Raw genomic sequence first — 13852 nt, 5'->3', positions numbered from 1 at the left:
TAATTTTTTTTTCTTTTTTCCTTTTGACTTTCAAAATGCAATTTCATAACAGGACCTGCAAAATATGTCCCACGTTTACACGCACAATAATTATAGATCATATGTACATTAGCAAACTGCCAAATTGAACCATTAATTTCCTTTATGGGGCAGTGTTTGGGATTTGTTGACCACAGAGAACACTGACAAAGGCCCTAGTGCTCTTCTTTTACTACTCTCATTTTCCTTTGAAATATACCCTTAACCAAACAAACCACATCTAATTAATTAATTAAAAATATTCTATAGTTCTCTCGTAGTGTATAAGCTAATTATCAGAAATAGCAAAAAAAAAAAAAAAAAGACCTTTTACAAATATCACATTTTTTGACTAATTGTTTTGATGACTCGTCTTACCGTGCATCTCGACTAGTATCGATATCAAGAAAAAATAAAATCTACAACTTCTTTTAATCGAGTGCATTCAAATCACCAGTGCCTTTTGGATTTTTTCGGTGGAATGACCAAGATTCGTTCTAGCAAATAAGTGATTTTTTTGTTACGATTTTGGTATAGGTCTTCATACATGGACTTTGGATATAGTTTCGAAGTGAGTTTTGACTTTAGGACATTCTTTTTATTGTTTTAGGAAATTTTCAAATAGCTTAGTAGCGCTTTAGAACGTGAAGTAAGTAGCATTCTACTTGACAAGTGGAGTTGAACAAGAATGGAGAGAATAAAGATGCTCAAGTTTTGGTTAATTGTTCTTGCATTATATATGATCAATTTTGGTTTAAGGAGGGATGATTTACCTTTCTAGCAAAAGAAAAATAAAACTCAAATAATACTAAAACTTCAAAATATCATCTAGAAAATTATAAAAATAATAAATTTTTAAAAACTCATCATCTAGGTCCTCATCCTCGTCCTTATCCTGGCCAAAGTTTTTACCAAATATAAAATTGATGGTTTAAATATTCTACTTTAAAAGTTTTGTTTTGGTCTTAGTGTTGATCTCGACCGAGATAACAAGAGGATGTGCTATTAAAATAATTCACCAAAAAAAGTGCTATTTGTAAAAAATGAAAACTTTTTAATATTGTTTCTGAAAATTACCGAGTATATAGTCTACTTGTTATGAGAAGTAAACATTAAAAAAAGAAAAGACTAAATTATAAAAATTGTCCTTGAACTTTACTCTTTGTATAAAAAATGCCTCTGAAATTTCACAAGTTTCAAAAATACCCTTAAATTTTTAAAAATAGTTCAAAAAATATCATTGTCCTTACTTTTGGATGGAAACTGCTAAAATTTTGTTTCGAAAATATTCCTGAACTTTCAAAAGTTTCAAAAATACTCATAGCTTAGCAGAAGTTCAAAAATACCTCCATCATTAGTATTTGAATAGAAACCTTAAATCCTCGTGAGAAAAACAATTTTAAAAATTAAAACAAAAAATTAAAAAAATGTTCCTACCATTAATATGGTGATCAATTTGTTTGAAGTTCTCTTAAGTTCGAAAAGAACTAATTTTAAAACAAATTATATAGATATTTTAAATTTTTTCATATAGACTCTCATATTTCTCTTAATTTTTCAATTCTTAGCTTACACCAATTTTCTCAACAACCCAAATAAAATACAAAATTTAAAGTTAAAACATAAAATCCTACAAAATGTGTATTTTTATCTTTCTTCGTATTATAGTTCATATATCTTAATTAAAGTGTGTAATTTCATTTATTTATTTAGATAAATTAATAAGAGTCAAATAGTTAACAAAAAGGGGAATAAGAATGTATTGAAGAAGGGACGAGAGAAAAAAATGGGAAATAGAGAGGTAAGACAATATTAACAGTTTATGTTCATATAATTTTAACTTTTATTTTTTAAGTTTAAGAGTATTTTTTAAACTTTTGAAAGTTAGGAGTATTTTTTAAACAAAACTTTAGCGATTTCCATTTTGAACTCATTTTAGAAGTTTATAGGTATTTTTGAAACTTTTGAAATTTTAAGGATATTTTTGACACAAAATGTAAACTTAGTGAGTTTACATTTTGTGTCAAAAATTTCCGGTCCCTCATCTATTTTATACATATAAATTTTGATTTATAAATCATTTTTTTAATGTAGGACCCAAATCATTTTAAAGATGAATTACAATATTATATTATGCATTATACATAAATAGTTAGGTGAGGTTTATAGGGAAATTATCAGGAGTAATCTTAAAAGGTTTTCATATGTTACGATTGGCATATTTCACCATACATATATCATATCGATTTCGATCCCGAAATTTGAATAAGATTTTTATTCTTTTTATTGGACTTTCTCGATGAAATCCCACTAGAACAAAAACCAAGAAATTTATAAAAGATAAAAATATTTAAAAGTTATTTCTAACCATTTCTTAATTAGGTTTAATTAATTAAAATTTATGGTATGATAAAAAAAAAAAAAAACTGTTTTATTTCTCTTGAGAAGAACAAAGCACAACATACATAGATAAAATGTAGGTAAGGATTCAAAAGATTTTATATAACACCCCCTCAATACTAAAAAAAAAAGACCCAAATTAAAGCCCAAAATAGAAATGGAAAGTTAGAATCTAATATTCAAGACTGTCAGTTTCAGATAACAATTTCAAAATATTTCAACGTCATTTTTATTTATATTCATTATTTATTCATTTTACTTTATATATAATTATTTAATACTGGACCTTACATCATTCTTAAATACTCGGATGTGACCGACAACGAATAAAAGTGGTATCCATTAAAAATTCTCTCCAATTTATTACCCTCCTCCCATTCTCTCAATTTTATTAAAAAAAAAAAAATAAAAAATAAAAAATCTTTGCCTTTTCCTTTATTCCCTTCTTTATTCCATTCTCTTTCTTCTGCCCTATATCTGTGCATGGCCTCTGTTGAAGAAGACCAATTACAACCATTTTCTTTCTTTACATATCCCTCTCTATCATCTCTCTCTCTCTTCCATAACCCTTTCCTTTCTTTAACTTTCTGCAAAATCTCTTCCAAAAACCAATCCAAACTGAAATCTTCTCTTAATTATTTGTTGCTACCCGATCTTTGTTTTTGTATGATTGGTTGTTGCTTTTTTCAAAAAAATAAAAATAAAAATAAAAAAAACCCTTCTTAAGTTTTTGAATGAGGATTTAAAGATGCCTAATATTGAAAGGTTAATAAATATTGAATCTTCTTCCTCCTCCTCTTCTTCTTCTTCTACCCCATTTCTTGATCTTTCTCTTCAAATTAGTCCACCCAATAATAATTCTACCTTCACTGCTAATACTTTTGAAAGCTCTAATAATGGAATTATTATTGGGACTCCTAATCATAATCATAATAAATTATTTACTCATCATTACAATGATAAATTCAATCAAATAAACAATGGGGTTTGGCTTGATCATCATGGTTTTTTCAACCCTATTAATGGCTTCCCAATTCATCTCAACCGTTCGTTTTTCTCTTTGAAAGACTCCAAACAGATCCCTACTTCCCCTACTTTCTCGTCCTCGTCTTCGTCTTCGTCTTCAATCTCCTATTCGAAGATTTCTACCTTCACTTTGCCACCGCCGTATCTCCCGTACCAGTTGGACTCTGGCCGATCGTCAACGGTGGCAAAAGGACGATCGATGAGGGCACCGAGAATGCGGTGGACGAGCAGCCTCCACGCTCAGTTTGTTCATGCTGTTGAGCTTCTTGGTGGCCATGAAAGTAATACTTTGAAGTTTCATTCTCTCTTTTTTTTTTTTTTCTAATTTTTAATTTTTTTTTGTATTTATTTTTTTTTTTTTTCACTTTCTTATTTCTAATTTGTTTTAATAATGTTGTGTTGTTTAAGGAGCTACGCCTAAATCAGTTCTAGAGCTCATGGATGTGAAGGATCTCACATTGGCTCACGTTAAAAGCCATTTACAGGTTATTTTTAATTTCTTATCCTTTTTAATTTAGAATATTAAATTCAAATTAATATCTAGCCTGACGAAAAAAAATTAATTATTAAACTATGCTCAGATTGACTCGTGTTATATATCAAATAATTGATATATCTCATAATGCAAATTCCACAACTAAATGAATGCAGATAATAAATGCCTGTACCTTCTCACACAGTAAACCCTAACTCACAAAGAGAGAGAAAAGGAGACATCATTCATCATTTTTTCTAATCAATAATACACTACCATCATGTATATCACTGTAAATTTAATCACCTAATTTCTTTTTTACTGTTTTCCCAACTTTATGTTTCAAATTATGAAAGAAGAGAGTAAAGAAGGAGAGCCCTTATTAATTTTTCAACTCCTCTTAGGTTAGGAAATTTGTAATAACACATAAATGTATTGCCTTTTGTAACTATTTTATTTTAGAATTTTAGTTTTTGAATTACGTTTATAAACTCTCTTTTCATTTCTAAATTTCTTGTTTTGTAATTCACTTTTTACCAATATTTTCAAAACAAAAAACAAGTTTAAAAGTTTTGAAAATTAGGATTTCGTTTGACAACCATTTCGTTTTTTTATTTTTGGTTTTTAAAAATTAAGTCTATTTCCTACTAATTTCTTATCATGGTGCATAAGTACAATAGTTGAATAAGCCAAATTCCAAAAACAAAAACAAATTTTAAAAAAAATACTTTTTTTAATTTTTCAAATTATGACTTGGTTTTTTAAACCATAGGTAAAATGTAGATAACAAAATAAGAAATTTGAAAGTGAAAATAATGTCTATAAACTTAATTTTAAAAAACAAAAACAAAAAATCAAATGATTACCAATCAGGACCTAAAACATATCTTTGGAACTCAGCAAAGAATAATTCAATTTTTTTACAAAAATGTAAATCATGGTAAGAAATTAAAAGAAAATATAGTTAGATTTTTAAAAAAATAAAAAATAAAAAAGAGGTCTAAGTTCGTTTTTAACCTTAATTAAGGAAATTTATGGCTCCACCCTTGAAATTTATGCATAATAAAGGGTAAAAAGAAAACATTAAATCATCATCATAATCATAATATACAACTTTCTATATGAAAATTATCATAATAGTTTTACATTTTGAATCCTTAACCTCTCTCACTCTTTTTACTTAAGAGCACTTTCTACATGCTAATTATAATTATGCTTTAACATTTTGAATCCTTAAGCTCTCTCTTTTAATTTTCAGCTTTTATAATCTAAGAAAAGCAAATGGGTAACTCAGCTCTATATATTATTATTATTATTTTAATTTTGTCAATGACTTTTATTACAGATGTTTCGGGCTCATAAGACGACCGACAAGCCTGCAGCTTCTCCAGGTAATTAATCAGTTCTTCGCTTATCCTTTACCCCTTTTCTTTTTACCAGCCTTTTTCTTTTTTAATTCATTTTATTTTTATTTTAACATAAATTACAAAAATCAATTGTAATTACAATTACACCCTCAAACTTTCAAATCTAAAAATTCAACTAATGGAGATAGAAATTGGACTCTCGATCAAAAGATAAAAATTGAACCATCAAACTTATGAGTGTTACAATTTCTACAATTATATAAATTCAAGGGTCTAATTTAACACGTGTATAAGTTAATTTGAGACTAAATTTTTATAATTAAATATTTGAGGGTATAATTACAACTATTACGATATTTTAGAAGTGGTTTTTAGAAATAACCATTTATTTTATTTATTTTTTATCGTACCCTCCCTCTTGCATATTATTTACCAAGTTCTACTGTTATTGTGTGCTCTTTTCATTAAATTTACAAATACGAAACATATGTCCCCTATTATTTTCCAAACAAGGTCCTAAGTTCTAGGACATGTACCTTGTACGTCTATATTAATTATGCACGCACGTTATATTGTCCTTGATATATATTTGAATAAATTCGCACGTATATATGACATTTTAAAAGACATAACATATATTTTTTTGGTAGTTGTTAACAATTCGATTATATTTTAAAAATTTATAACACATGCATCCACAAGTAATAAACTAGTGTATTTTAAAGGTCGTTCGGAGGGTAGTTCTGGCTCTCTAGAGGATGATATGTTTTCTACTCAAGGAGAACATATGGGCTATGCTTCCTCCAATACTTCTCTTTGCTCTATGAATTCCATAAGGTAAATTATTATATTGTTTTCTTTCTCTGATAAAATCATGTTTAATATATAATATATTAGTCTATAAAGTTAACTATATGATAAAAAGGTTAGGCAAATAAAATTTAATGTTGATAAGATGAGAGAGTAGGTTGACTAACTTTAGATTAACCCATAATTTGTGATTTTGACTTGCTAATAAGGTTTAAACAACTACTACACAATTATAATCTAGACTTAAAATCTACACTTCTAAAAAACGAATACAAGATGAAGAAGATTTGTTGATGGATAAGCATAATATAAGAGTAGTTTTTTAGCCTCTTTTGGAATTACTTTATAAGTATCAAATCCTCCGACCTTCATTGGTTTCGATTTCTAATGTCTCGTTTGGTAATTATTTGTTTTTTTTTTTAAAAAAATTAAGTCTATAATCACTCATTCCACCTCTAAATTTTTTACTTTTGTTATCTACTTTTTATAAACGTTTTAAAAAAATCAAGCCAAATTTTGAAAACTATATAAAAAAAAGGTATTTTTCAAAAACTTGTTTTTTTTTTTTCCGAATTTGGCCAAGATTACAATTATTATATTGAAGTCGAATGCAAATCATTGTCAGAAATGAAAAGAAAATATACTTACTTTTCAAAAATCAAAAAATAAAAAAAACGAAATAATTATCAAATGAAACCTTATGTATATCTATATGTCATGCCATAATTCATTAACTCACAAAAAAAAAAAAAGATAAAGTGGGAAGTACCCCTTTTAGTTTTTTTGCAACTTGTTTGAGCTATTTTATGTAAGTTTCATATTTGGTCACATCCCCTTCACTTAACACTCTTCCAAAGGCTTATAATTCAAAGAGTAAAAATAAAAAGGGTTTGATGGGTTTTGTTCATTAAAGGTGAAGTAAAATCCAAAGAATGCTCTCTTCTGACACACTAAAGAAACATAGATTTTTACGCCACATAGCTTAAGATCTATTTTGCTTTGGTTTCTGGATGGATTTGCAAAGGAAGAAGAAGAGGAATAACAATATATAAAAAGAAAGGGTTGTCTTGTATCAACTTAGCTTTAATTTGCTTTCTTCTTTTTTTCTTCTGTATATCTCTCTCTTCTTTCTTCTTTTCTCGAAGATTTTCTTTGTCCTTTATCACACAAACGTAGCTATCAAATGCGCTAAAAGAAAAGTTACATTAACTGAAAAAGCTCACGACCTAGGGTTTTACTTCCTTGTTACTTTTTGGGTTACAAATATACTTAAATCATTGAGTTTTAAGTTTGAATTCTCAAACCCTCTTTCAACTTTTTCACCTTTCTTATTTAGATATTTTTTTAAAATTAAGCCCACAAATACCTATTTTCATCTTTTTGATCCATCTATTTTGTTACCTAAATTTTATAAGTGTTTTTTTTTGTTGGTGTTCGGATCTCTTATGCATTTACTGTTGTCACGGATCCATCGTGAGCTTTATCTTTGGCCCACTTCTCTCGGTCTGGTGGTCTAGTCTCGTTTTTCGAGTTGACCTGCGTGAAAGATCCTCACGGGATGCTAAGCCTACCACACTTACATGCTTAAGTAAATATATGGGGTGTATAGTTCAGTTAAGTACATATGAAGTAAGGTCGGGACTCTCCTTTGGAGATTATTTACTCTCCCTTTTGGGGTCATCGAATGAGGCTATTTATTATACCCTTCCTCTGGTCTTCACCTGTGGTTATGTGTAACCTTGAGGATGTCAAGGTTGTTTCTAGAGCTCAAAATTGTAAGGCTCTAGACGGAGTGCTTCATGGTTATTTCTCGATTGATATATGTTTTACCAGTTTGGTTGGTTAGTCCAAACTTCGAGACTCTGACTTTTTCTTTTTGGGATGTGTGCTCTCCTATACTTCCTCTGATTTTCTTTGAGAGCTCGGGTCCGCTGGTGGTTTTTGGGTCTTTTCTTGGACAACCCTCAATATTTTCAAAATTGAAGTCAATTTTGATATCTAAAAAAAGTAGTTTTTAAAAATGTGGTTTTTTGTTTTATAATTTGGAGAAAAAGACATTAATGGCCTATTTTTTGGAGGCCTAAATGAATATGACCCATCTTTTAAAAATTCATGATTTCTAGCCTTTTGCTTACGTTAGATTGGGGTGAAATTACTAAATGAACCAAAATTAAAGTTTTCTTTTTTTGATTCACACGTTGCTCTCATCTCCAAGTTTTCTTATCTCTCTTTGGAATCAAAGAAGATAGAAGATGTGGCTTGAATGAGAGTGAGACCGAGGAGCGAGAGGAAGAATCCAAAAGAGAAAATTGAAGACAATGAGAGGAAGAAACGAGATCGACACTTGCTCCTCAGTCTGTTGAGCATGTCATGGGTTGAATAAGTAATTTTATAATAAGCTTGCGTCAGTAGAATGCCAAATTTCATTTGATTTCAAACAGTGGGTCAAATTTCATTTATGCCTCTGAAAAGGGATCATCTGTATGAAAATTTATTAAAATTTAAGCTAAGAATCCAAATATTTGCTTATGATGGATGAAAACATATTATGAAATTGTGAGAAAAAAATAAACTTCTATATAAAAAAAAATAATAAAAACTAAAACTATCAAATTGTACCTAAACTTTTAGACATTTTACTTTCGGTTTTCAAAGTTTATATAATAAAAGATCGATTACACATGTGGGTCTTTAGATTTTCAGGCTTCATGTCATTTACTCTTTAAAATTTACAAAAATTTAATTACATCTTCGAAATTTTAACTTTATGTTTACTATAGGTTATCCTTGTTGTTAACTTCGTAAGTTTCATATTTATGTGACATGCTTAATTGAGATTAGGTAGCATGAACCTGTAATATACCAAAATTATGTCTATGTGACATAATTCATGGATTTTCTTATTTTGTTCCTTAAACTTTATGAAATACTTTTTAGTTACAGAAATTTTGATTTTTTTTCTTTTTTGGTTGATGTTAGTTTTTTATATGTCTGACTTCAAAAGTGATAATACAAATTTATGCATGTCAATTGAACTATACTCATGTTAACTTGTATTTATATATTTAAAAATTCACATATTCAACTAATTTATTGCTAATCTTAAAGCCTACAAATTTTAAACTAAATTATATAGAGTTCATTAAATATGGAATAGATAGATCATCACATTTTGTTTGATATAATTTCTTTTTCCCATGTATTTTTAGAGAATGCAAAGCCCTCATTATATTTCTTTTATTTTTGAATCCTCAAAGCGTTCCATGGAGGAGTTGTGCTGACATAGATGGCCGCCAATCATCTTTAAAAGTTCCACCAAAATCTTCCCAACAAAACAAGGTATGAACTCAATCACAATTCACAAATGGTCAAATTGCAAAAACTACTGAACTTCAACTTTGTATAATTGTTGTTTCGATAGTAACATTTTATAAACGTTTCAATACTATCATTTGAATTGAAATCTACCAAAATATTGGATAAAAATTGGGACTCGAAAATTGAAATAGTGTGGTAATAAAAATTAGGACCTAAATACCCATCTCATTATTTTAGCTAGGTTACTACCACACCCGTTTCCAGTTTCAATTTTCTATATAAAATTCTAATAAAAATTTCTACTTCAATAGTAGCTTTTAAACATTTATAAAAAGTTAAAAGTATTATTACAACTTCTGAAAGAATATGAAACAAGAGACAAAGTTTATCCGATTTGTTTGTTTGTTTTTTTTATAAAAAAAAATAATTTAACGATATTTTATTACCATCAAATTTCGTGTTATATAATAATCAACCACATTTTGTGATCATCATTATTAAATAATTTATTGACACACACCCCATATTTTTCATGTTTTTCAAATGTGTTGATAAAACTTTTAATCGTTAGGAAGAATATTTGAATGTATTCTAAAATACACTCAATTTTACGTACACTTCACCCTAATCATATAAATAATAATAATAATAATAATAATATCATAGGACAATTGAGTGAGATGCACAAAGACAGATATAGTCTTAGATGTACCAAGGGTTTTTTTTATTTTAGATTATGAGTTTTGGAAAAGAAAATTATAATTAATATATAGTACGAGCATGGGTTTTTCATAAGTTTTTTAGAGAAAAAGAGTCTACATGACACATATATATCTTATTCAATTTATCTAATGAAGACCTAACATAATAGAGATGTTTACTTGAACTATGTTTGAATCCCACATGTCACATGTGATGAGTTAACAATCCACCTAATTCAAAACAAATATATGTTTATATGTTGAGGGTGCTCAACTAAAAATTACTAGCATGATCTAATAATATATTATTTTATTCATATTTTGTATACTAAATCAGAGCAAAAAAATTTAAGAGATAACAAATAAATAACGTACCTTTTTAAATATAAAAAATATGTTTAAAAATAATTATCCTTTATAACAAAAGTTCTAACCGTACAAAGTACTTTTGCAACTTTTTATTTTTAGAATTTTGTTGGGTAAATATTTTGGAATTTTTCTATTTATAAGAATTTTTCAAATAATAAATATTGAGTTATTTTTAAATAAAAAAATGAGTCAACTTATTTATAAATATAACATAATTTTACTATCTATCAGCGATAAATTATGATAGACATTTATCAATATCGTAATAAATGTCTATTGCAGTCTATCATGGTCGATCACGGATAGACAGTGACATTTTAGTATAATTTAATATACTTTTTAGTAATTTTGTCATTTAAAATAAATATTTTAAATTATTTAGAAATTAGAAGTTAAAACAAAAAATTAATATAAAAACGTAGATTATATATTCAACACTGTCCTTATAAGTATTTGAGTTTTTTGTTTTTCGTTTTTAAGAATTATGTTTATTTTGTTACCATTTTCATCAGATTTTTATATTTCCTAACTAAATATTTGAATCCTTTAACTAAATTTAAAAGCAAACATAGGTTTTCAAAACTTTTTTTTTAGTTTTATAAATTTGATTTGGTCTCGAAAAACATTTTTAAAAGGTAGAAAACAAAACGAAGAAATCAATAGATAGTCGTAGTGTTTATAAGCTTAAATTTCAAAAACAAAAATCCAAACGGTTATCACATTCTTAGAGTGTATTTGGAATACATTTTCAAGTTTTTAATTTAAAAAATAAGTCATTTTGAAAAAAAATTGGAGCGTTTGGTAACCGTTCAAAATAGTTTTTAAAGTGTATTTTCAACCATTTTGGTAAAAAAAAATGTTTAAATAAACATGAATTTTTTGAAAAACTTTTTTTTTCCAAATCTATCCAAACGAGCCTTAATTATTGCATTTCTATAAATATAGATATTGAAGCGTTGCCTAATGGAAGTATAAAAATGGAATCACTACAGTTGCTACAACCTCGTTTGATAACCTTAATTTTTAATTTTTTTAATTTTTTAAATTAAACATATAAATACTACTTTCACTTATTCAGTTTCTTTATTTTGTTAACTACATTATTTTAAGAGTATTTTTAAAATCTAAGCCATAATTTAAAAATTAAAAAAGAATAGGGTTCCAGTTGATAACCATTTTGGTTTCTAAAAATTAAGTTTATTTCTTCTCAATTTTTATGATGATTTTCATCTTTTTGAAGTAAAAAAGTTGAATTTAAAAAAAAAAAAAAAAAAAAAAATCTTAGAAAAACTACATCTCTTGTTTAAATAATTGACTTGGTTAAAAAAAAAAAGGTAAAAAGTAGATAACAAACCAAAGAATTTAGATGTGAAATGAGTGATTATAAGCATAAATTTTCAAAAACCAAAAAACAAAAGAGCTACCAAAATGAGGTGGTAGTTTTGAAAACCAGTATTTTTGTTTTTCAAATGATTACGTAAAAAAGATGAAATTAAGGATTAATAAATTGTGATAAAACTATTGGAAAAGACTTCTCATTTCTACCGCAAGAATAAGAAGAAAATAACAGAGAAATTAAAAGAAATCAATAAAATTGGTAACACAAGAATTTACGTGGAAAACTTCCAACTTGGAAAAAAAACCACGACCTACCAGAAAGAAATCCACTATGCGAAAAATTGTTACAATTACACAAAACAATTCTCTCCCTTGATCCCAATTACAATAGCACTTTCTTGAAACTTTTGAATACTCACACCTTTTTTTCCCACTCTTAAACTAGATATTACAAAAGGAATTTAATTAGAGTTAGCACACTAAACTTAAAGTGTTTCTAATCGGGACGACTGAAAACCAAAGACATGGACTCCTTTTATAGGCTTGAAGCCCATAACTTTCCTAAACATTTTTTATATAGAACAAGCCGACTTTCCTAAACCTTTTCAATGTAGGACAAGTTCATGACTTTCCTAATTTTTTTTATGTGAGACAACGGCAATTTTAATATTATGTCAAAAATCCAACAAAAATAAGCACAATTTTTAGAAAATCATATCATTATCAAACGAGACCTAAATTAGAGGAAACTTACCTATCGGGTTTTTTTAATAGAAATTTTGCATATAGATTAAAAGTTGGAGAAATTTCAAATGCATTGTGCAAACATTAATATAAATGCAATTTAATTATTATGGATTTAGGGGCGTTGAATTGAGCACAGATGAGGAAGCTATATTCTCAAGATCATCAGTTGCATTTGGATTGTCACAAACTCTAATTTAATGATGGCTTTAGGCAGATCTGATTTGGCATTATATTCAAGGAGATGTTTAATTTGTTATCAATATCCTATTTAATTACTTTTTTCTTTTCTTCAATCATGTACTTAAATATTTGGTGTCACTATCTCATCAACTCATATAAATTTTAGTGTTTTGAGAATCAAAAGAGCTCATATCAATTTTATATTAAATTGTTTAATGACTTTTACACTGTATTTTCGCTAATACTACGATATGATAGAAATATTCGAACTTCTGATATTAAGAGAGATAATACATGTCGATTACGGTTGAACTATATATATTTACTTGAACACTTCTAGATTATTGTTTTTGAATTGCTTGTGATTTGTGATCTTTTCATTTCGTAGTGCTCAAAATATTAGAAATAGTTGAAATTTCATGGTTGACTCTTAGTTAACAAAATTAGATTCATGCCATAAGGCTAAACACACATATATAATTTATATTGTTTTAGTTCAACAAATATGATAGGGTAGATTATGTAGATATCTCCAACATTAAAGGTGACAGTACATTGTAATGACGGTTGATCTATACTTATTTTGGCTATATAATTTATATTTATTGTATGAATAATATTCACTTCTAAAATGAAAAATTGGGCAGTTGCAAGTTGTCAAAAAAATTCTAAAAATTGTAAAATTAGCAATAATTTTTTAAATTTTACAAATATAACAAAAAAATATTAGATCTTATTTTTGGTTTTTTATTATTTCAATTTTACCTTTTGATATATCAACATGTATATCAATAGTAATCAACAATATATCTATATATTTTATGTTTGACATATCGATTAACTGTTATACTTTATATTTGATATATCAATCAATTGATATATTTTATATTAGGTAGATTAAACAGTTATACAATTGATAAACCAAATTTATCATTCATTATGCCAAACTTATTAGTAAAAAATTGCTCATGCATTTATTATTATTTGTGGACTTATAATAATGTTTCAAAGTATTGCTTTTCTAGTATATCATCATAACTTATAACGGTTTGATTCATCTTTTTTTTTTTGGTAACCATTTTGAATGTATGTTCATAAACTAT

General features: G+C 27.1%; 1 protein-coding gene across 1 annotated transcript; it reads left to right on the top strand.

The window, feature by feature from the left end:
- The first annotated feature begins 2929 nt into the window (after nt 1–2929).
- On the top strand, nt 2930–12972 carry LOC120067998 (uncharacterized). The gene is made up of 6 exons (XM_039019655.2): nt 2930–3725; nt 3853–3929; nt 5265–5310; nt 6012–6123; nt 9354–9435; nt 12686–12972. Exons 1-6 carry the CDS (start codon nt 3167–3169, stop codon nt 12692–12694), a joined length of 885 nt encoding a protein of 294 aa, XP_038875583.2. The 5' UTR covers nt 2930–3166; the 3' UTR covers nt 12695–12972.
- The last annotated feature ends 880 nt before the right edge of the window (nt 12973–13852 follow it).

Source organism: Benincasa hispida, chromosome 12, assembly GCF_027475165.1.
Source record: "Benincasa hispida cultivar pf3 chromosome 12, pf3_genome.v1.1, whole genome shotgun sequence".
Classification (NCBI taxonomy): domain Eukaryota; kingdom Viridiplantae; phylum Streptophyta; class Magnoliopsida; order Cucurbitales; family Cucurbitaceae; genus Benincasa; species Benincasa hispida.
The sequence above is the reverse complement of the archived record's forward strand: the minus strand, read 5'-3'. Positions and strand labels throughout refer to the sequence as shown.

Excerpts from the sequence above, each read along its gene's own strand:
- LOC120067998 (XM_039019655.2), top strand. The coding sequence starts at position 3,167 with ATGCCTAATATTGAAAGGTTAATAAATATTGAATCTTCTTCCTCCTCC. Across the intron at positions 3,726-3,852 it reads GCTTCTTGGTGGCCATGAAA|GAGCTACGCCTAAATCAGTT; the intron begins GTAATACTTTGA and ends GTGTTGTTTAAG. Across the intron at positions 6,124-9,353 it reads TGCTCTATGAATTCCATAAG|CGTTCCATGGAGGAGTTGTG; the intron begins GTAAATTATTAT and ends GAATCCTCAAAG.